Raw genomic sequence first — 24,392 nt, forward strand, 5'->3', positions numbered from 1 at the left:
CTCTGGTGGTAGTTTGGCTCTTTGTGATGTATATGTTAAACCCACAGTAAAGTCCTTAAATTTTCCAAAACAGTTTTCAAGTGATAGTGGAACCATTAGTCTGTGTTCTTAGTTAAGAAATTACCAGTTTTAGATAGTGTCTCAAATTCTGTCTATTTTAGTATCTCCTTTCAGGCTCCCCATGAACAGCAGAAGTTTAGGCCAATTGATTACTCTGCCATTCTCTATAAGATAAGAGCTTTCTCCACCTTGTTACAGATTTTTAGCTGTTCAGTAGTGCAAAGTGTAGATGTGCAAGTACTTTTTTTCTTGATACAAATCCTTCAGTTTTGGGGTGACTTAGTATCTGTCCTCATAGACATGAAATGTTTATGCACTGTGCAAAGCACTGTACATTTGTAAATTCACAATAAATTACAGGAGTAATTACAGGAGATGACTGAAGATATGTTGGAATCCAAAGCATTGTTAGGTTCCCCTGGGCTTTCTCAGGGTAGCACAGCACAAGATCTCACCAGAGGACACTCCTGTGGGTGCATAATTAAAAGAACAATGCATGGCTAAGCTTAAAATTTAAGCCAGTAAGAAAGTTTGTGCATAAAAGGATTTGGTAAGCTGGGTCTTTCAAATGGTACCTATGATTTTGGAAGTATAATCAAAAATGAGAAGCAATGTATCAACAACATCTTGATATATAATTTTTATTTTATAACTGTAATTTCTCACCTAGAAGAAAGATTTCTACCAATCTTTCCATACCAAGATGAGAACAGACACAGTTTTATCTTTGGTCTAATTCATTGTAATGATTTGTAGGTGTTGGTTTTTTAATTTTGTATTTTTATTCAAATATTTTTTGAAGCAGCCAGATTAACGTAGTGTTTAAATTTACTCACTGATCAAAAGGTATTACTGGGTGTTTTGACTCTGACACGACAGCAAAAAAATTAATCTTACTGACACCAAAATTTTTCACTTGTTTACATGTTTATCTATATTCTCTCACTATTTCCTCTTCTGTTAATCCCAGTTTTTTTCATCTGCCTCCTTAGTAATCCATTGAATCACTTACCTGGCTTTCAGGAAGTTCCCTGTCTGGATAAGTTGAGATAGAAACCTGAACAGTTTACACTCTCCACACTGCAGCCAATAACGAGATTGTTTACAAACTTTACTATGATGTGCAAGATCTCACTTGACTATTCCTTAACTATTCTGTTTTTCCCTCCCTACCTCACAGATGATGGAAATGCTTAAAACAAGTTAAGGTAGTATGACACAGACTAACGTAAGTGTGAGCATGGCATCCAGGGGACAAGCTGTGAAATGTTTGCGTGCTTCTGCCAAAATGCGTTGCATGGCTTTCTGCTGTTGTCTCGTGTTTCTGATGTTAGGCAGCATGTTCAGCAACATGTAAGCATTTAATTTGATATTTATATTCCAGCTCAGCTTTGGTTTTGTGTAGTCTTAATATTCTGCCTTTTTTGGTAGCTTGTGGCAACTGCTAGCGTGGCAAATCTTGCAAGCTGTGTATGTCATTCCTAAGTGATCTCCAGAAGTACCTGCTAGGATCAGGACCCCACCTGACATGGCTGTTAAGAAATCCGTGGTACAGATGCTGAAGCGTGCAGTTAGAAGTGTCAGGAGCAGAATTTACTCTCCTGTGCTTGCCCGTGGAAAGCAGCCGCCTCCTTTGCCCTCTCTGGGAGCCAAGCCTGCTCCTGGTGCAGCTGGCTGACGAGGACGGCTCTGCTATTGCCAATGCTTTGTGACTCTTCTGTTGTCAAACTCCTGCTTCTTGTGGCAGATGACACATCGGAATCACGAATGTTGTTTGCAAAGTCTCTGTTTAAAAAAGATGGGTATGAGCAAATATGATGTTTTCCTGTGTTTATATAATCCTTTTAATCTTAGTGTATGTAAAGTTTATGAAGGTGAGACTAATCATAACAGCTTGAAACGTACATATCCACACGGGTCTTGTGGTGCTGCCTGGTATGGAGAGGCAGAACTCAGCTATTCCCTTCCTGGGTTTCTTTTCTCACATATTCACTCGTATTTTAAGTGTGCTGGTGGGGGTGTTTCGTCATAAGACTGGTCAAATATTGACCAGGTTTCCCAGCAAGGCAGTATCATCTCCATCCTTGGAGATCCTCAGAACATGACTGGACACGACCTGGAGCAACCTGCTCTGTTTGGGCCTTCCTTGAGAAGGGAGTTGGAATACGTGACCTCCAGAAGTGCCTTTCTACTTACGGCTGTCCACGATTCCACAGTTTTGTGACTGTAGAGGTGGGGAGTAGAGTGAAGCCACCAAAATAACTTTTAAGCCGTCTTTCAAAACCAGATTACAAGAAATCAGTGTTCTGGTGACTGGTCCACTGTCCTGGATAATAAAATGGAGTTTGTTGAATGCTGGTTATTAGTCTCAGTATACCCAGTTCAACTACTAGCAACTGAGCTTACACAGATAGATATTTGTTGTTTTCTTGTTATGCAACAAAAAATATGTGTTGAATAGCATGTGTTGTGTGAGATCAAGATGACTTATCAGAAACACCTCTACTTTTGAATTATTGGAGCTATGCCAGCTGACACTGCCAGCTGTCTACATGATGTTTTTATAGCTCTTCTCAAGTTTCCCGTGTAAGATCCCTACCTCTGTTCCTAAGACATTAATGATTAGACTGTCAGAGCTGAGAAAATCCACCTACTGAGCAAGGTCACCTTCGCTGCTCTCAGTAACAAAGGAAAATGCCAGGCTAACAAGGCTCAGGAAGTCCTAATTAACGTCACTGGGAAACTCAAAGCCAGAGGAAAATAGGGCTGGCAAAATAACTCTCTCTAGAGCTAAGATTTTATATATATATATTTTTAGCCATTGTAAAAGAAGCCTGGAAGCTGCATTTTCAAATATGGTTAGTGTTGGGGATGGGTTGCAGAAAAGAAAAGGAATCAATAAGGGGTTTGAGATTTCCTGCCTCCTTCTCCTCAGTGAGTCCCTGCCAGCAGTCAGAGCTCTGAGACTCAGCTGAGGTCCTGAGGCAGGAGTGCTGAACATCTCTGTTCCCACCCACCAAAACATCGCCAGGCTCCTTCTTCAGTTTGGCTCCCAAAAAAATGTGTCTCCTCAGGGATGCTGGAGCCATGACATACACAGAGCTGGGCCACCCCACAGCCTCCCACCTTCCACCCTGGCAGACAGAAGACCTCATCCTACACAGCAAATAAACCAATGGCCAATATCTACCCACAGTTGTTGGGTGAATGGATGTCCACAGACCGTATTTTATAGAAGACAAGTCACAGATCTGTCTCTAGCACCACTTGAGGATCCTGAATTTGTCTTTGAGTCTTGTGAAATAGCCCATCTTCCCAAAGTACTCAGCATTTTTGCTCCCATTTTCTTCCCCTAAATTAGTCTTAGTTCAAAATTCAGATTCCCTGAATTGGTCTGATCCTCTTGACTGCCACCTCCCTCCTCTCAGTGCTCTGATCCCCACTACAGGCTTGATGGAACCAGTTGTCTCTCAGACACCTTATCTGGCAGAGAGCTGCTAAGTCCTGCAACATTTCAGCTTATTCATTTGTATAATCTGGGTTTTTCATGCTGATGTCCTTACTCAGCTGTCTGGTTTCTGTGTAAGCCCAGTGCTGCTAGAAGAAGCTTGTTTTCCCCACTGATTTCCCTCTATGTCAAGGATATTCTCTTATTTTATAAGTGTGAGGGTGCAGTCCATAAATGAAAGTGGTTCTGATTTTCAGTGCCTATATGTGGGTAATAGCACCTCCAACCATGTTTTACATTTCAGAAAGAAATATTCAAATCAGATATGATGAACGAAATTCCCACAGCCTTTCCAGCAGTGGGGAGAACAAATAGAGGAAACAATTCCCTAAGGATGGTGTGACTTTCCAGCACTGGAAAGCCCTAGGGATATATTATTCAACACCACAAGAAATTACTCTGATGCAATAAGCCTACCTTGGGACAAAAAGTGGTCCACATGACCTCCTGAACTTTCCTCCTTTGTGTTTTTGTATGATTCTGTTATTTTAATGATAATAAAAGCCTTGGCCAAAAAATGTAATCCTGGTTCTAAACAGTGTGCACGTATAAGCAGCAGACACCAGAACACAGAGTGGCAAGAGTGGACCTGAAGAACCACTGCAGACTGTTGAATGCAGTGAAGCACCATCTCCCTCTTGCACACACACACACACACAAGGGTGTAAGTCCACTGCACACTGCCTCTGCCTCTCAGCGTGACAACAGGCCACTGTCACACACTCAGCCAACCCCAGCACTACCCACAGGGCCAGACACTGTGGCCCACTGGATCTTGCTCCCATGTGTTCCTCTGAAGACCCTCTTGTCTCAGTTGCCTTCCTCCTTGTGCCTCAGAGCCTCCATCCTTCACCAAACCCTTCAACACAGTTACCTTCACCAGTAACATCATTCTGAGCAAACGGCAGGAACAGTTTCTCGAAATGCCTTCAGTGCAGTTTTATTCCCCACATGAAGGTTAAATCCTCAGAAAATTACTTACAGAATGCCATCATTGATCCAAGTGGTCTCCTACAATTTCATTCACCTTCAGCCACATACATTTTTGACCATGTCAGATTAGGAGACCGTTTTATTGCCCTGGTGCTTCTCTCTGAAGTCTCGGTTACCATGACATCCTCTGTGCTTCCCAGGCAAGCACAGAACTCTTCACACTGATGTTGGGTGACCTTGAATATGTCCACACTGCTACTGCTTGCTGCTTTATCTAGCCCACAAGAGCATTAAGCAGAAGCCAATGCTCTCTGAAATGGCCACTGCCTGGCTCACTTGCCTACTGTTGAGTTGCCTCTGTTCCCTGTTCAGATATGCCCTGCACCACAGAGCAAGACATGCCTTCATCAGGACATTTCTCCTCTTATGTCCAAATCCCTAGCTGTCCTTTGCTGCTAGATACTTATGCTAGTCTCTGTCATCTCTGCAGGGTCTTCTGTCCTGACATTTCCATCTGACCCATCCCTCATTCAAGCTGCAGTTGCAGAGCCACCTCTGGGGTTCTGGGAGCCATCTGTAACAAAAAGGGCAACACAGCACTTCTTCCTCTGCCCCCACCTGCTGTGTTCAGCCATGGGCTGATCCTCTCCAGCCCTGCCAACTTTGAGCCTAGTCATATTAACCAGAGAGTAAACAAGTGTGCCTGTGTTCATCACTGGAATAGTGTGCAGGCACAGCTCTGCCTTCCCTGAGGCTGATGTTGCTCACAACCCCCAAGAATGTTGCTTTTTAACTAGAAGCAGAAGCACACTCACTCATTCACTGTTGGAAGTGCGGTTATAACTCAAGCAAGGAGTGCACTCTTGGGCAGAATCCCTACCCCATCCAGCACAGTAATATGGCTTCAAGGGATGTGGAGGAGCTTTATGCAAATAGGGACTTGAGACTGAGCCCAGCAAAGCACATTGTTTCCTGGAAGTGCATAAGGAGCCCTGACAAATTCAGCAGGATGATCCATGGACTGAGAGGGGTGCTCTTAGATAAGTGCTTTCCTGGCTGAGGGCCACAGACCAGCTTGCTCCTGAGAGCCCATGGGACAACTGGGAAAGCAAAATCTGCCCAGTGAAATACCAATGCCTCTCTTACCCAAACACTATCCCACTTCCTGATGTGTGAAAATTGCAGGGTCTCTATCAAAGACATCAAAAAGCTCAGCAGAGCTCAAGCTTCCTTCAATACAGCAGTTTTAATCCTTCATTAGGGCTGACCAGCCTTTCTGCATCATGTGTCCCCAAAATGCCAATATTTCCCTATGACCGACAGCCACCAGACAGACCATGAAGATCTGAAGCAGGACAAAGACTTTGGGGTAATTCACAGACAAGAGCAGGGTCCCACAATTGCTATGGAAGACAGCTTGGCTGGGCTCATGCTGGTGTCTGCAACCCCAAATCCTGGCCTGCACGGGGACTCCGGTGTCAGGTGGATGCTGTCAGTGCCATGGGGACCACAGTGCTTGCAAAGCATCAAACATAGCCAAAGGATTGGAAATATCCAGCATTTAGGGTTGGATTTGCTGTATATCGTAGGCTTCCTTCACAGTGGCAGCATGTGATATCCCTTCTCTGCAACCAGACCACACGAAGAATGTAACAGGCAGAAACCCAGACAGACCAGCAGCCTCTCACAACCTGGCAATACATTAAACTGGCAAGTTATTGTATGTGAACTGAGCTAGAGCAGCGTGATGCTCTTGCACACACTGCCTTACCTGTCTTCCTGATGAACAGCTATTTTGGATTTTCCAGTCATTCAACACACTCATCTGTAAGAACGTTTTCTTATTTCTTAAGATACATTCCCCTTTTGTAGTCCTATTGACAATAATGTTAGCAACATGAATCTTCAAGCACCCATCTACTGAATCACAGCATTTTCAGCAGCAAACAATCCTCTGAAATTCAGACAAGAGACAAAAAAGACTCTCTACTGGTGCTCATGGAATCAGTTTTCTCTCATTACAGATTTCTGTTTCATATCAAAATGTGCACTGAAAAATATACCTCTTGCTCTAGGAACCATCTTTAACAGACTAGAAGTGGTATAAAGGGTAATTAATATGTTAGTCCCATCTTTAAGCTCGTGACACAATTACAAACATTGCAAAATGCAAGAATCTGATGACAAATCTGCTGACAAATCTGATCTGACATTAATTTTGGCCCTCACTAGAGAGGCAAGTGAGGTTAAAGGCCAGGAGAGCATATACCTTTGCAACTCCTTTTGTCAGCCAGAAAAAAAAAAAAAAAAAAAATGGAAGTAAGGTGTTTTTTTCCTTTTGGTACTGGCTTGGGACACCCAAGGCACCACTATCTGGATGTCAAGGAAATGCAGAAAAAACCAATTTCACTGAAATGAAGACACAGAGCTGTCTTTAGCCTATTATATATTAAGGGGAGGACAGTCACTCTCTAGAGTGCCCGAAGCCAACTCTGAAGGCAGAGCTCATATATTCTCAGAGGTGTTGAGCTCAGATTCACTTTGAGGGCGAGAAAATATTTCCTCTATCCAGTTCATGCCAGAGTAGATCCCAAGAAGTAAATCAAAGGACACTAGGGACAAATCTTTGATAAAAGCATATCAAAACTTTGTTTAATTTGTTTGCACTGCTGTTGTTAAGCAGTCTCACCAGAGACAATATAATCTACAAATGGATTATGTTACTAAATCAGGACACAACTGACTGGAAGGATGAGTAATGATTTCGTCTAAGTCCTTACATCTTCTTATCAGTAGCATATCTCTGCGGGGAACTTGCTCACCTCCAGCTGAATACCATATAATCCCTGTAGGAGAGACTTCAGGTGCCTGACTCAAGGGCATGACACACCAAACCATCCAAAAAACAGTGGGGCAGATGGTCCCTAGTTGAGATCAGGTGTGCATGGATATGTACAATTTGTGGTATGTCCAATATCCAGTACATAATCCCTTCAGTTTACAAATCTTGCTTCTGCCCAGTTATGTGGGAAAGGTGCACTTGTTAGAACAGCAGAGAAAGGGGGTGATTATCCTGGATACAGGCATGATCATCTCCCCTGCGACCTCTGAGTGTGACACACACCCATGGGATGGCTGTGTGGTACAGACCGGACCGAGTAAGCAGGTGGTTCTGCACATATACACCTCCATCCTGCTAAACTCTCAGAGCAAATATCCAAAATCCTCAAATGCTGCCCCGGCAGCTTCTCTGAACAGAGCAGGATTGATGGGTTAATGCTGGGACTCGGTGATCTTAGAAGTCTTTTCCAACCTTAATGATTCTGTGATTCTAAGAGTATGTGTGTATGGGGGGCTGCACTGGATTAAATATCAGAATCACGAAATGGGTAATGTTGGGAGAGGCCACAGTGAGTTGGTCATCTGGTCCAACCTCCCTGGCCGGGCTCTAGCTACAACTGAGCCTCTTATCTTACTTTGCTTGCCTACTCTGTTTGACTGTATTTGGTAAACCTTTTAGCTCCTGTATCCAGGCAGCACACACCCCCAGTGCTATTTTCAACATTATCACTATCCTCTCTCTTCTCTCCAGACTGATGCTGTCATTTAATCCTGCTGACATTCCCTCAAGAGCATCCTACAAAATTATCTATCGCTATTTGTTCCCACAGTAGAGCCACTGGTAACTTCATCCTCTGTTTTCACAATCTTCTCTGTTCTGGCCCTCTTGATGCTCACCCTCTCTTCCCTCAAAATGTCACAACTAAAATCAACTCCTAGTTTCAATTCCTTAGCAAACCACACTAACTCCTTCCACTGTTTCACCTTCATCCTTTTTGTCAGATTTGTGGTCCAACCTCTCAAAAGTTTCCATAAAGCTACTTCTAAGGTTTTTCCTACTTTTCTCCTCCTTTCTTCTGAGATGCTGATTTCTTTTTCCTCTTTGTAGTGCTTCCTTCTCCCAGGCCTTCTGCAACACAAAATCCCCTCCCTGAGTGTCACCACAGTGAAGTTCAAATCATCCCAGTTTCCAAGTTTTCCACAGGTTTTCTCAGGAAATCAGTCTTCTCTGTTTTATTTTCAAACCATCCTTTGATGTCCCACCTACGACTCCTGCCTCTGGTGTTGAGGCGTTGCCTTCAAGGAGACATGAGCAGTGACTCTCTTGCTCTGTAGTGCTCTGCACAAAGTAAGGGCAGCTGGAGGAAGAATCAATGCCATGCTCCTCAATGCCCAAGTTAGCCTTGCTTGAGCTTATCTCCAAGTAAACCAGAGTCAGTTTCTGTTTGCCTTTCGTTTTTGTAGCACAGGATCTACATCCTGAGTCATAAGCATCTTTTCTGGGGAGGAAATACAGCTGCTGCATGTTTTCTGCCTCCATTCTGTTATTACAAATGAAGAGTATTTTAAATGCCTGTGAAAGACCTGGCATTACATTAAAGTTACACTGAAGAAAAAGTTCCCTTTGGAAAGGAAGATATTATTGAGATTTAGATAGGGGAAAGTGTCTGGCTAGGTCTACATCCAGATTTAATTTTTTTCTTTCCCAGTGGAAAAATAAAGGGATGTGACATAAGGACCACAAGATAATGTCAGAGTAGAGTCTCTTGAGCAGAGAGCACACTACCATCCAGAGGACATTCATTCACCTCTGCCCTGTGTATGGTGCTCAGGCTGAGTATCAGACTTAAAAATATATACCAGATCCAAGAAGCTATTTCAGCTCTCTGATTTACAGAATTTTTTTTGCCTGACAGGAGCTGCCTCTGAAGCAGTTTGTAATTAATACATCCATTTTCATATTCCTTAAAGAAACCATTCATAACAGATTAGAAAATTCAGAGATGCCACAAAGATTTCTAAATAACAAAAATTAGTTGTGATTAAGTATATCATTGTAGAGTAACAAATAGACTTGTCAACTGCATACCAAAGTTAATAAACAAAACAAAAAAAAAAGGGTAATGATGATTTAAGAAAGCATATACAAGAGTAATTCATTCAAGTCTGTAAACCAGAGTACTTGTACGTAGCTGGTAAATCCTGCATTAGACTTAAAATTTTAAGTTTTTAGAGCTCAGATATTCATGTGGGTTTTCTCTTGGTCGGTGGGGTTGGTTGTTTGGTTTGTTTGTTTGTTTGTTTTCTTGGTTTGGTTTTTGTTTTGGTTTGGTTTGTTTTTTTTAAGATGAAAATGCTGCGAAAATTGCATGAAAAATTAGAGGGCTTGAAAGGGCTAAATCCATTTTGCCAGAGTCAAATAATGGATATAATATCCTGCAGCTAAGGTTGTCAAGTCAGTTGTAATAGGTTTTAAAAAATATTGCAAAATATGCACAAGTCACAACTTAACTGAATTCCTTGTAAATTCCATGACAAATTAATTATAATTCATATAAAATATTTTGATGGTCCATTCACATGTTTAGAATGTAATTAATTTGTAGGTTATATACCCCTAATAATAAATTTTTCTCCATGATCTTGGTCCCGAGCCTTGTAACAGTGCACAGCTTTTCATCAGCTTTAAAGGCAACTCTGTCACTAACAGTGGTAAAGTTTACTGAGCCCCACAAAAACTGTCTGCTTCACATAACCTTTGATGAGCATGTTGTACAAAAGGCAATAGGCAGTACTTATAGGCTGCCCATGTGAGGGAAAGCACAGGTAATGCTCAGACTGCTTTGTAAAACCTCCAAACCAGGTACCAACTCTCCACTGCTGGCCTGGGGATTCACAGGTGTGCAGTAAATATCCAATGTCACTTCTCAGGTAGAAAATTAAAAACAAAAAAATCATACTAATTGTCTGAATACAGTTCGTCCTAGTGATGTGCTGGGTCCTACAGTGTCCTCTTCCTACTTGGTGGTTTAAGAGCTATTTCTCTAATTAGATCATCCTCAAGATTTAATCCAGCCTTTTTCAGGAACAGTGAATTCAGTCAGCAAAATACATTTTAAACCACTGTCTGATAGAATATGTTGGGGAAAAAAATAGTATTTTGCTCTGAGGAATAAAAAACAGGGAACATATATTCCTTTGGCAGGATTTGATAAATTATGTGCCATCATAGAATAATATAGTTACATTTCTTGCTAAGCATAGCAGCTGTCTGGAGAAACCCAGTTAGGTAACTTGGCCATTCACTCAGCTAGTCAGTGATCCCCATTCCTATTTTTTCTCATCATCCATGATACTACCAGAAGATGCAACAAACTCTTTCCACTAGTCTCAAAAAGTCTCCCTCTCTGCTTTAGAAGGGGGCACACACAAGGTCACTGCAAACAATGCTGTTGAGATTGAGGGAACAGCCTTTTTTCCCTTCTAAACCTGAAGCCACTCACACCACTTGAAAAATTAATGACTGACTGGGTGATTGTTGTCTCCTGGGGAGTTTGAAGCGAGGTCAGTACTTATTCACCCCCAGAAGAGGAATATGGTTTAAAGGATGACACAGCACCTTGGGCTGCAGCTTCAGGACAGTCAGGCAGCCACATCCTGGGCGACCCGGACTTCACTTGCCTGTAGTTCCCCTTCTGGGATTTTATGTGCTAAAAAGGTTCACAAACAAATAGATATATTCATGGCAGAAAGATTTTAGGGACCCTTACCTTCAGTGATGTCTGTTGGGCTCCCAAATTGCCCCCTCCAAATTGTTGGATGGTACATAATTTGGAGAAAACAGCCCTATGGCTTTCCCTGCCCTGCCTTACATACCCACTGCTGGCCACTGCCAGAAAAAAGGTGTGGACTGAGTGGACTTCTGGTCTGACCTTACATACGGAAGGCGAGAGCTTCGCTTTCATATCTGCCTGTTCTTGGGGAATGCCTGTCTCCGGGCTCCTCCGGCCACTGTGGAGCTGATCCTTCACATGCTCTCATACTCTCCTCAGCCCTGTACTTAGTACAGCATTGATATCACCACAGTCATGCCTCATTGTGCTGCCCCACCACAGAGCAGGAGCTCCCAGGAGTGTTGGCTCAGCAGAACATGCTTAGTTCACAAGCCAAGCCGAGGTGCCTCTCGCTCCCAACACTGTGTCACTTCTTTCTTGTGCAGTAGAGATCTCTGTTTTACTGACCTGCACAACACACAGATTTATTTGCTAGAGTTACAAAATATATGAGCTGATACAACAACCAGTTTCTACCAAGGCTGCAGGAAAAAGGCTGTAACTTGCTGTAAGAACCACAAGCTCCATCAGAAAACAGAAGGTTCCACATAAGGGAAGCACGACACGTAACCACTTAATAAAAACAACCCCAGCCCACCAGGGAAGCGGCAGAATTTACAGGCATTGTGCTGGGAACAGAAATCCAGCTCTCATGGTCAGCACAGATCTATTAGCAAACACACAGAGCAGTTAATATTTTGAGGCTGTTCTAGCTTTATTTGTGTACTTTGATAGGTGACATTTCCAAGACACTACGAGTCTCTGTGGAGTTGGACCTATTATTAATAGTGAACATGTAGCTGAGCTGACATGACAGAGAAATAAAGAAGTGAAGTTCACGTAGTCTTTTATGCAGGGAAGGTTATTCCCCAAAGTTTTTTTAGCAGCCTTCCAGTCCCCTTCAACTAGAGACAGATGCCTTGTGCCACCACTACACAAAGCAGATCTAGAAATCTACCTCTGCCTTGACTAAGGATGCTTTTTCCCCAAGTCTATTTTCTCATTTGTTTCTGTTATTGCAGCTAAATGTGGGTGGGAGTTTTCTCCTGGGTGATGTTCCCAGCAGGTATCAACCTCCTGTGGGGTTTTGTTCTTCAGTGGCTCACTGGCCATCTGGTTCTCACACATAGGGAAGCCCATATGGTTTCTTTCCTGATGACACTCCAAAATCCTGCAGGGTAATCATCACTGTCCCTTCTCTCAGGCAACCTGTGAATGGCTGTGGGCAAGAGGATTGCTAGAACCAGGCCTGCAAGGGGATAAATGGAGACATTTGAAACACTGAAGCAGGAATTGGACAACAGGTTCCATTAAAATCACAAGTGGAACTACTGGTGACACAGGTGGATGTGCTGACTGCAGTTGCAAAGGGAGCTGCAAGAGCTCTGGAATGACGCCTGTGAATAGGTGTGTTCCTGAGACCCCTGCAGACAGTTTAAGGGAGGGAAATCCCTGATGGCCACATATGGAAACAACCCCTGTGCTTGGAGCCATATTACAGAAGGTACCGAGGCCAAGCTCTCCTCCCTAGCCCTGTGCCTGCCCAGCTCCTCACCATCAGAAGCACAGGGAAAGCCCAGCAACTCTTAAAGCTGCTGTAATCCAGAATGAGACAAATGGAGGGAAAAAGGTACTGAACAGTTGTTTCAGCAGCTGATTGGTTTTGGTTTCTTAGCAACTGTGGGAAAAGAAGCTGCCTGGGATCTGAGCTGTCTGGTCAAATCCAGCGGACATCCCTCTGGGGAGGACAGCCTCCTCCTCTCTGCTCATCTGCACCGGGGAACCACAGCTGCTGGGAAGCCTTCCCTAAACAGGGAGAGAGCAAACAAGTCCACCAAAATAGATGAGCAGGCTTGTTCCCTGTCCTTCTCTCCACTGAACGACAAGGGCCATCAGAGTCCTCAGTGTGGTTCCTCCAGAAGCGGAAAGGTTGTTTGAGATAAGACCGCTTTTCATTTTAAAGAGCACGGAAAAGATGAAGGAATCTTGCACTAACAGCTGCAGTCAGTGGTGTTCCCAAGTTGCACCCAAAATAGGAGCTGCAGGAGGAAGTCAGGTTCTTCTGTGCCTCAGTGGCAGGGCCAGGCTGGAGGGGAGCAGAAGGAACTCCTGTGGCTCCAGCATCAGCCACTCCAACCCTGCAAATAAGCCTGATGGTTTGGTGCAGAGGTCCTCAGCTCCTCTCCTGACAGTGCAGGTGGACCAGTGACAGCATCCTTGACAGGCTGTTTTGAGAACACTGCTACTGAGTGCAGGAAAAGCTGTTTATGGCTGTTTTCCCTGTGATCAGCAGTGTCTGTCTCTTGCAAATCCCTTGAGCAAATCCACAGAGAGAAAGGGCTGAGAAAGCCCTTTGGTGCAGGATTCGTGTGGGTCACTGTATTGGAGCAGCCATTTCATTGTTTTGGTTTTCAGGGACAGCGTTTATATCATTTAAATTCGTGCCTGCTACTGACATACTGGCCACGCTCATTCCTAATAGCTTATTTCCAGCCATACTAGCACTATCTCATTCATTCAGATATAAGTATGAGGATGCTGACCTGTAGTTAATCCTGCACGTCCCTGACTGTTAATTTAATGACTATTAAATATTAACGGGAGCAGAGAAGGGAAGTCAGATCACCTTTTCCACAGCTTAGTGCCCCTGTCACCGGGCTACAATGTCATCCTTGATCTTGCTTTTTATATTCCCTTTCTCCCAGCTTCATTTACAGGACAAAAAAAGGGTACATTTTAGAGAACACTTTGTAGTCAAGCAGCTATTGCAAGGATTAGAGTGGCGCCAGGATCTCCCATTTCTAGGTAGATGTTCAAATCACCATGCTGTTGGTTAAAAAGGGGGGGTGAATTTTTCGTCTACAGTCTGGGAAAGGGCCTTACACCTCGGTTCAGAATATGCTAGAAAATATGCTAGAGAAGGGAGAATGCACAAAAACACAGACACGCAGAGAATGCACAAAAACACAGACACCCACGGCCCAGAATGCTCCTCCTGATGCTGTGCAAAGAGTAATTCATTGTTCAAGGAGAGATGTGGGGCGTTACAGTCCTCCCCAGGGCAGGGCAGCACCCTGGATTTAGCAGAGTGTACCTGTGCACAGTTCATTACACAAAGTACAGCCTGGTACCAAGGGTGGGCCCTGAGGCTCTGGTGCCAGCCCTCAACACTGCAGTGCCACGTGCCCTGTGGTGGTCCCAGCCTGGTGGTGGGAAAACTCTCCTGACCGGAATGGAGTACAGAAGTGAATCCCCCTTTCTGGAAGAGAGAGTTGTACATCACTTTTCCATTCCAGATGGGTATTACTATGTCTTGATTCTCACAGAAAGCATCATGACTTTTGGAAATGCTTCAACAAAGAAAGCCACGTCCCCTGTGTGACCATCCACAGAACATTTCATCTGCAAGGCTGTTATGTTTTCGGGCAGCAGGGACCAGGGATGGTGGTGTAGAGATCTTTCTCCACATCTTGCCATGCCTTTTTTTCCTCATTATCTTTTCTTTTGCATCAGGCAGTTGTGACTGCATCCTTAAAACAGCCATGTCTAACTGCTGGAGGTATTTGTCTGTGCTTAAATCAAAGCATCTTCATATGATTATATTTTTCTGATTATAAAGCTAATGAGATAAAGCAGAAATCAATCAAAGTAGCTGGGCTTGAAGTGCATTAATACTTAATACTACATTTTACTATTGTAATTATGATTTATTTACTTTTTAAATTGCTATCTGGTTTGCTTATCTCTATGAGAGACACTTCTCAAGAGTATCTTTCTGACTATAGTGTTTTATTTTTACAGAAAAATGCAGGCATTTAGTGAGATGGAAATTACTTCCTTATTATTTAAAATTAATTCAGGCTGTCAAAATGAGCTCATTGCCATGCACAGTGTTTCCTTTTTAATTCAGTCTCAGCCTTTCTAGAAATTGAAATTCTGTGCTGAGATGATGTACATAGCAAGGTTTTTATACATATTAAGCCCTACATATTAGGAGGATTAAGGCCACATATACATTTTAGAATAGGGTACATAATTATAAAACAAATTTTGCAGCAGGGATAAAAGAATGTCAGTTTTCCATTGGTCTTGTAAACTGCTGTGCTAGCCAGGAATGAAGCTCCAAGAATGCCTGATGGGAATAAAAGGGACTCTCTTGCCTCCTCCTTTAGGACTGTAACTTTTGCTAAATCAGGATAAAAGTAGAGGAAATATTTGCATATAAATAATTGGGATGCCAGTGCTCCCTTCTTTTCTCTTCTTAGAATAAAAATGAAGAGAATGGAAAGCAGAAAAGGACAGAGGAGATTGAAACCTGTGATGGGTATAGGAAAAGATAACCTTAATAAATGGGAGAAAATTGTCTGTCACCTGCAAAGGGAGCAATGAAAATAAGGGGGGAAGGTATACAAGTTTCTGACAGCAGCATCCCACAGGAATTCTTTCAGGACCAAGAATCAATTAGGAAAGGGAGAGAGAGAAGAAAAGATAGCTTTAAAAAATCTTCATGCTTCCCACTCTGTCCTCTGAGCCGCTCTCAATTCCCACTCACTCCTCATAGCAGCTGAATGGGCTTGTGGCAGAGGTTCAGTCCTCTGGAAAGAGCCCAGTGTGTGAGGAAACATTGCAGTGACTCACCTGCACGGGGCTGCTCTCCTGGTCACACTCCCTGAAAAGGGAACAGCAGGAAACGAAGAGTTTGGAATTAAAGGAGCAACCAAGGAAAAGTGTTGCTGGGGAAGGCACCTGAAAAGATTGCCATTCCCATAGTAAGAAGATGACCATAGAAATCATTTTTGCATTCACCAACTGAATCAAAAATGTAGTTAAATAATTTCAGTGGGTTTGGGCATACCACAGACAAGACATTCAGTGTCACTCCTATTACCAAGAGGGACGATGTGGGGAGCAACAAACATGGCAGTGTTACCTGAGTCCTTGGGTAGGTCGTGGAGTAAATAGTCCTGGAAATCATTTCCAAACACAAAGGCCAAGAAGCTGATTGGAAGTAGTCAGCCTGGATTTACAAAGGGGAAATCACACCTGAGAAAACCTGAAAACCTTGTCCAGCAATGTGACTGCCTCGGTGGTCATAGGGAAAGCCGTGAGTGGCATTGCTCATCTTGACTTTTGCAGGGATTTTGAGGGCTCACCACAACTTCACAGACAAAGTGATGAAGTGTGAGCTGAATAAGTAGACAGTGAGGTGGACCAAAAAACTGGCTGAACTGCCAGGTTAAAGGGCTGCGATCAGTAGCACAAAATCCAGCTGGATGATACAGCAGATAAAAAACTGGGAGAAGTGTTGAAGCAGTAGAGGGTTATACTGCTATTGAGAGGGACTCAACAGGTTGGAGAAATGGGTGGGTAGGAACCTCAGGAAGCTGGGATACCCCCAGGTCTGCACCCGGAGAGGAACAAGCCCCCACACCAGAACAGGCTGGGGGGCACCCAGCTGGAAAGGAGCTTCATAGGAAAGGCCCTGGGGTTCTAGAGGACACCAAGTGAGCTGATGATGTACCCTTGTGCCAAAGCAGGTTCACAGGACCTTCCATTTAGCATTGGTGACACCTGCAGAGCCATGCAGGTGTTGGGCTCCTCAGTGCAAGAGAGATGTGGACACACGGGAGAGAGTCCAGTGAAGAGCCAATGGAATGATGAGGGGATTGGAGCAGCTCTCCTGTGAGAAAAGGATTAAAGAGCTCGTGTTGCTCAGCCTGGAATAGAGGAGGCTCAGTAGGGAACTTATGAGTGTGTACAAACACCTGATGGGGGCCCAGTAAAGAGGACAGAACCAAACTCTATTTGGTGGTGCCTGGGCACTGCGTAAGACACAAGAGACACTAATTGACGTGCAGGAAATTGCATTTAAACTTAAAAAAACCCCACTTTTTTTACAGCAAGCATTGTGAAACACTGGAGCAGGCTGCCAGAGAGGTGCTAGGGCCTCCATCATTGGGCCTGACTGGACATGACCCTGAGTGACCTGCTCCAGCTGACCCTCTGAACAGTGGACTAGGAGCAGGTACCCCAGAGGTATCTGCTGAACTCCACAGTTTTCTGAGTCTCTGGCACCAAGGCAAGACAAGAAAACTGCTGGTAACTGGCAGATAGAAAGTGTGAATTTTGGCTTAATGATTTGCATCAAAAGACCAGTAATAAACAAGGAGTTGATCTTGCCAGAGATGCAGTGGTGAACAAGGTGCAAATAGGTCCTCCCACAGGATCACCACTGTGGCAGGGGAGAGGTTGCAGCACAACCCACACATGGATAAATTGCAGGATGAGGGAGGTATCTCCCACTGTTGTTCCCTTAGTAAGAACTGATGCAAATAAAACTTTGTTAAACAAAACCTATTGGCAGGAACAACCAGCTTCACACCCAAGACTTGGCTCTTGGCAGTAGGCACCAGTGCTTACACAATGAGCACCTTTCTTGCAAAGAATAGCTGAGGGAGCTGGGGTCGTTTAGCAGGGAGAAGAGGAGGCTCAGGGGTGACCTCATCACTCTCTACAACTGCCTGAGAGGAGGTAACAAGTGACAGGACAAGAGGAAATGTCCTGAAGTTGTACCACAGGATGTTTAGATTAGATACTAGGAAAATTTTCTTCACTGAATGAGTGGTCAGGAATTGGAACAGGCTGCCCAGGGAAGTGATAGAAACACTGTCCCTGAAAGTGTTCAAAAGGTGTGTGGAAGTGGCACTAAGGGACGTGGTTCAGTGGTGAGCATGGTGATGATAGGTTAAAGGTCGGAATAAATGACCTTAGACCTTTTCCAACCTCAACAATTCTATGATTCTGTTATTCCCTATCTTGGAATTCAAAACCTCAACAACTGCAAATGTGCTTTAACTTGTGCTACTTTGATGGATGTTTCTGGTGAAACAGGCACCTGGAAATGCTTAATTGCCAAAACTGTTGGCGTAAGAGAGCATGAGAAGAAGTCAGAAGTTGATTTCTCCCATGTTCAGAGCCCACTTTGTGCCACCTGCTGTGGCATCCCCCAGCAGCACATCTAAGGTGGGAAGCACACCTGGGCTCTTACCTCTCTCTCTTTGCATTTTGTTTTGAGTGATTGTAATTAGCTAAGGATCCTGCCACCAAACTGTTTTGGGGACAGCAAGGTGTTGATTTTGCAGATTCAACACAAGTTATTGTGAATCATCAGGAGCATTTTATACATTAGGTTTCTGATATTAAACAGACTGTGTTTTAATTTAAAGTATTTCATGTGTACATTGCAAAACAGTATAGAAAAATGCCCCATATTTTTCAGATAAACTAGAAAATAAACTTTAATTTTTTTTTTTTTTTTTAATCTGGCAGCTTCAAAATACTGTTTCATGAAGGAACTTAAATCCAAGTTATTATTTTTTAATTTTGTACATTTAATAGGGGTTTCTGACATATTCCAATTTTACACTGTTTTGAATTATATTACAAGTATCAGTAATTAATTTTCTTAGTAATGCCACATATTTTGAAGTTACAAGAACTGCTTTGAGTGAGCAGGTAACTCTAGATACCGCAGTCCCCTCTAGTGGGGAAAATCAGACTCTGCCGATTTTGCAGGACCTGCTGCATTAGCAGCAGCTGGATATGAAAGCTTTGCTTTTCCTCCATATATCCTGAGGACTCTGAGTCGATTTTTTTCTTTTTATGTTTTTTTATTTATTTATGGTACATTATTTTTTTTTTCCTGAAGGAGAGAAGGGTATGTGAAGCTCAGGTTCAGTTTCTGCTTGTAAACCTTCAGAGCAGGAATTCACAACATGCCCTACAGATCCTCCTGCCAAAGGACAGCAAGTTTTGATTCAAGTACTTTATTTCCATAAAACATTTGGAAAGCTGATTTTTTTTTTTTTTTTTTTAAAAAAAAAAAAAAAAGGAAACTAAGGGATTCATGAAGGACAGGTTCACCAGAGATCACCATCCATCTCCTGGCTCAGCAACTCATCTAAACCTATTTTAAAATCCTTCTGTATTGGCATTTTCTGATTCAGAATTGTGCCCTTGTAATAGTCCCTGCTCTGTGAGCAAGAAACAGTGATATTTGGGTTTTAGGAAGCCATTACCATCAATATAATAAAGAACAGCCTCTCCTCAGGAACCTTATCTGTCCATTTGTTACACTTCTGTTTCGCTGCAGTTCAAAGGGAGAACTGTGTCTACCACCCTATATCTCTTTTTTGGTTTTCTCTTACATAATTGTCATCGTGTTTTTAATTAAGTTGAACAGGATGTTGCACTGAGCTCCTCAGCAGCTTCCTGAATTTTGTGATCTATTCCATCAATTGACTGAAATCAGAGCACTGGCTCTGCCGGCACCACGTGCACTGAGTGCAAGTCACAGATATTTGCATGAACCAATTTATCTCTTAAAAATATTTCTTCTTGACTGAAGAATAAATTGCCTTTACCCTAACGCGCTAGGTAATGAATTGCATTTGAAATGTGTTTATTTTTAGCAAACAAATGCTAATGGCATCTTGCTGTTAAAAATAGACAGTACAGTTGGCACAGAAATATGGGCTGGGGAATCGTTCTTCCCTGCTCAGAGGAAATGCCCTCTGTGTAAGTCACCTGGGGAGAAAACATGATGTTCCTAAGTAATTTAGTCCCTCCAGCTGGAGAGAGGGTGAGCAGCAAAGCTCTGCTGACACCTGAGCCCTGCCTTGTGAGTTGCCCCTGGAGCCCAGCATCCTCACAGGCTGTGCCCCTGCTGTGGGGGCCAAGGGGGTACAATGGAGACAGCACATCTGTCTTTTCCTGGCTCCTTGCTGTATGTCAGTGGGTGCAAGGTGGGGCTTTACGTGCCTCTAGCTCTGCCTGGCTGCAGGAAGTGAGGGTGTTTTTGTGGGGGGAGCACTGTAGGACACCAGCGTTAGCAGCTCCCACTCCTCCCTCAGCAGCTGCTCCCCAGGCCACGGGACTTTATCTTGGACAGGATTTTCCTAATGTCTGTGAAATTTCCCTGGCTGCTCTCTAAGTCCATTACTTGTCACATCCACATGATTTATTCCCTTCATTTTCGCAGCAGCTTTTTTTCATAGTTAAGAGTGTTATGTCCACTAAGTCTCCTTTCCTCTAGATTACACAGATCAATTGCCCGTGTTTTCCCTTACACTAAGAACTCCAAGACTTCTGACACTCTTGTTGTTCCACTCTTGTATTCACAGGTAGGTACACTTCTCCCTTACAGTCTAGTGCCAAAAAGCCAACCCTGCAGCTGAGGCCTTGCTGAGCAGCCTGGTAGACTCACTTTGTGCATCTTGCAGATTTTTTTTTCTGCTTCTTCAAAATAGTAGGGCATTTGTCTATTTTTCACAACAGAAGGGCCTTGTGGAGTCATGTCGTCGTTTGGCCCATAAGTTTTATCCTGTACAACTCTCTCCTTTCACAGAATCACACAGAATCATGGGATTTTTAGGTTGGAAGAGACCTTCAAGATCATCGGGTCCAACCCATCTCTAATACCTCAACTAGACCATGACACCAAGTGCCACATCCAGTCTTTTTTTAAACACATCTAGGGATGGTGACTCCACCACCTCCCTGGGCAAGCCCATGCATGTATCGCTATTGAATTGTGTCCTGTTTTTCGGATCATTCCTCCAATTCATTATAAATGTTGGATACTCTTTCTGACCTACAACACACTTGAAGCCTCTCCTGAATTACTGTGACCCCCAAATGAAGGAGGATATCCTCTATTCCACTGGAGATCCTCTACTACACTATCTAAGTACTCAGTGAAAGTATTCTAATAACATCAGACCTAAGACAGATTCACATGAAACTCAAAAAAATACAATCCTTCAGCTGGACAGTGAGCCACTAATCACCACTCTAACAGTGTGTTTTTCCAACAGGTTTTGCATTTGTTTTCATAGCAACTTATCTAAATAAAGTTTTCTAAATGCTACGAGAATGCTTTTCAGGTTTTTCAGATTCATGGTTCAACTCTTTCAGAAGCCTGGCTTATGGAAGTAGAAAACAGAAAACCTTCCAAGCACACAGGTGCTACTTCAACTAATGTTCCTCAAATGTTTGTTCTATACTTCCAATACACTTTTTATCATCCAGCCCTAATGGGGCTGCTGTGATACAAGTGCTGGTCTTCTCAACTCACTTTAATTCCTAAGTATTAAAGTGACAGTTCCGGTAATCTGGGTACCAAAGAGATACTCTCAGGGTCTGTCTGCACCCTCCAAATTCTCCAAGTGTGGCAAACTGGACCTGGGAGGAGCCCAGCTGCTGCTGTCAGCCATGTCAGCACCCTCTCCCTCAGAAAAGGGGCTGTATTTTTGCTTACAAGTGTTGTCCTGTGATTCTCAGCACTCCTGAGGTTGGATCTGCCCTGGGAGTAATTGCATGGTGCACCATGGAAGAGCTTATCCATCCCTCCGAAGCCGCACTGAAGCCTCTGCTTCCAAAAACCAGCCTAAAGCACACCTGCTCCTCTGCACCATTCATTCCATCTGGAGCAGGGACAGTCTGGCACCTTTGGGCTGCTGAGTTTTCCAAGCATGGGAGTTATGGAGAGCAGATGTCTCCCCTCAACAGCAGCAGAGACCATGTCAGACTCCAGCACCTCCTGCTCCCAGGGCCAAATGTCTGCCAGCCTCCAACGTGTCCTAGCACCAGCATTCCTTGGGCCCCAGATAATTTTGCACTGAAAGCTCTCTGTTAAAAAGGGGTCTCACCACAATAGAAAGGGCTCCTTTCAGGAGGGATGAGGTGAACTTTTCTGTGGGAAGTTTTCAGCCACAGACAGGAAGGCATTTTAGGAAGGAAGACACAATTCTGCTCGCACAGACTCAAGTCAGGGGGCTGGTTGTTGTAATGCGTTAATTGGGTTTATATTGTGTTTCATCGGATTTGTAATCTGTATCACGTGGTTTGTCCTTGCTCAGCTACAACCCAACTGTGTTCCACTCCCATTTATCCCTGATTGGGTGGTGTCTTGTCCCTGCCTCTGGGCCCTGCCCCCTGGGGAAAAAGCCCCAGCACAGGCAGGCCTAACCTTTCTCTGGTGCCGGTGAGCCACCGGGAAAGAGCTCCAGTCAAGGAAGGCAGGACTGGAGAATAAAGCAATATTTTCCCTCCCGGGGAAACAACAACAATAACAACATTATTGCGTTCCTTTGCAAGACCAGACGACTGCCGATGGCAAAAGGAAAGAGCCTGCTCTTTGTCTGGGAGGGAAAATACTGCTTTATTCTCGAGTCCTGCCTTGCTTGGCTGTAGATCTTTCCCGGCGGCTCACCCGTGCCAGAGAGAGCTCAGTCCTGCCCGAGCTGGGCTTTTTCCCCAGGGGGCAGGGCCCAGAGGCAGTGACAAGACACCACCCAACCAGGGATAAAGTGGGAGTGGAACAGAGTTGGGTTATAGCTGAGCAAGGACAAACCACGTGATGCAGATTACAAATCCGATGAAATACAATATAAATCAAATTAATGCATTACAACAGCTGGTAGTTCCCACCCCTTCACTGCTGAACCACAAAATTTGTGCCAGACACAACCCCTACTCAAGAGATTAGAAATCTAATTTTGAACATTTCTTTCCAGATTTTGTTTGAAAGGTAGGTTCAGTGTCCTTGAAAGGTAGGGCAGTGTCCCCAATTTCCTGCCAGAAGATCTTACATAGAGATCTCTAGCCAAAAATATACTGCCTTCATTTGACAGAAAGGACCCAGCAGGACCAGACAAGAAAGCGCAGACCAAGCTGTTGCTGGTTGACAATTACTTGAAAAGACTGAAAATTATGAGCTTAACGAGAAAAATGCCAAAATCCTGAAAAAAATCTAGTAAATATTATTTATTTCATACATGATCAAGAGGAGGTTCTTCTCTTGGGGAAGAAAATCACAGCGGGAAGTCCTTGCTTGATCCTTGGTGTTTCTCATTATAATTTGATCGTAGGAGTTGGCTTGGTTCTACTGAGTCAAAAAATAACCAGAGAGGTCCAAAAGGGATTCCATCAGATGTAGATTTTAACACAAAATGTGGCTGGGAGTCTAGATAAAAAACACTAGTTAAAGAAAAGTAGAACTGATTCCTTATTTATAGGCTTTGGGATTTCCTGGGACCAAACCCATTACTTCCTAATTCTAGACTACAACCCAAACTCGAATTATAACAATTAAAAGTCAGGAATCCAAAGTAAGGAAAGATTTACCCATGGTGGCATGTGTTTCATTATCAGGTAACATGAAGAATCAATATTTTATGACCTGTCACATATTTGAGTCATCTGTCATATTTTATCATTAGATGTTGAAGTTGTTTGACAGCTCTAAAGTAGAAGGAAGCAAAACAGAAAAGAAGTCTTTTGCTGGTGTCACACTGTCAGAAAAATTTAACAGGTAATAGTCTAGAACAAGCAATTAAAACACATTGGTCTCTTATTACAGAACAAATTCTCCGTGGGGCCTGAGGGAAATCCATCTCATAAAATTTGGTAGTTTTAAGAAGCCAGCACAAACTATACTTTCCCTGCATGAAAAAAAAAAATCAAAAAAGAAGCAGAAATGCTGCTACTTCACAGTGCACAGATGAATACTGATTTGAAGACCTTACATAACAGAAGGGAAGCAGAAGGATCCACCTGCAAAACCTCAGTTTCTTTTCTCTGAGGTCCAGAGTCAGTGCAACCCCAGACCTACAGGGGAACATACCCACATGGAGGATACAGTCTATCTGATGTCCACATAAAGAGCACAGCAAAGGAACGCGATTAGTTCAGATGAAAACAAGGAAAAGATGAAGATGAAATGCCTGTAGAATTACCCACAAGTTTAGACGTGTCACAACTGCTCATGCTTTCTCTTTTCCAAGTTCCAGTTCTGAATCACGTGTTGTACTTAATCTCAGCTTTAAGAAAAAAAAAAAAAAAAAGTTGCAAACAAAATCAAACAAAAATTACCCTTCGGTGCCTCATAATTGCAAAGAAAACCACTAGCTCTCAGGAAATAAGAAAGAAGTCAGGCTTTTCAGAACTCATGCTTATATGTCTTCCTGGTTTTTGAATGTTTGTGGTTCATTAAATCTTTCTGGAAAACATTCCCTGAGCAGCACTAACAGGATGGGTCTTTGTCTCTTCCAGTGTGATACAAAAAAATGAGAGATCTTCATTTTTATTTGTTTCTGTAGGTAGTTAGTCTAAAAGTAGCCAAGATCTTGTTTATCAGAACATTTTCTTTCATTTTC

General features: G+C 43.3%; 1 protein-coding gene across 3 annotated transcripts in view; it reads left to right on the plus strand.

Annotated features, from left to right (window-relative positions):
- The window catches only part of LHFPL3 (LHFPL tetraspan subfamily member 3), a 244,208-nt gene that overhangs the window by 204,757 nt on the left and 15,059 nt on the right, over window positions 1–24,392 (plus strand). The window contains exon 3 of one of the 3 annotated variants that reach the window (XM_040061717.2): window positions 1,241–1,288. The exons of 1 other annotated variant lie outside the window; for it this stretch is intronic. In XM_040061717.2, the coding sequence (XP_039917651.1) occupies window positions 1,241–1,257 (17 nt within the window). In that variant the 3' untranslated portion in view covers window positions 1,258–1,288. The remainder of the gene's footprint in view (window positions 1–1,240; window positions 1,289–24,392) is intronic. One more of the 3 variants, XM_040061718.2, reaches the window with a different exon arrangement.

Source organism: Hirundo rustica, chromosome 4 (genome assembly GCF_015227805.2).
Source record: "Hirundo rustica isolate bHirRus1 chromosome 4, bHirRus1.pri.v3, whole genome shotgun sequence".
Taxonomy (NCBI): domain Eukaryota; kingdom Metazoa; phylum Chordata; class Aves; order Passeriformes; family Hirundinidae; genus Hirundo; species Hirundo rustica.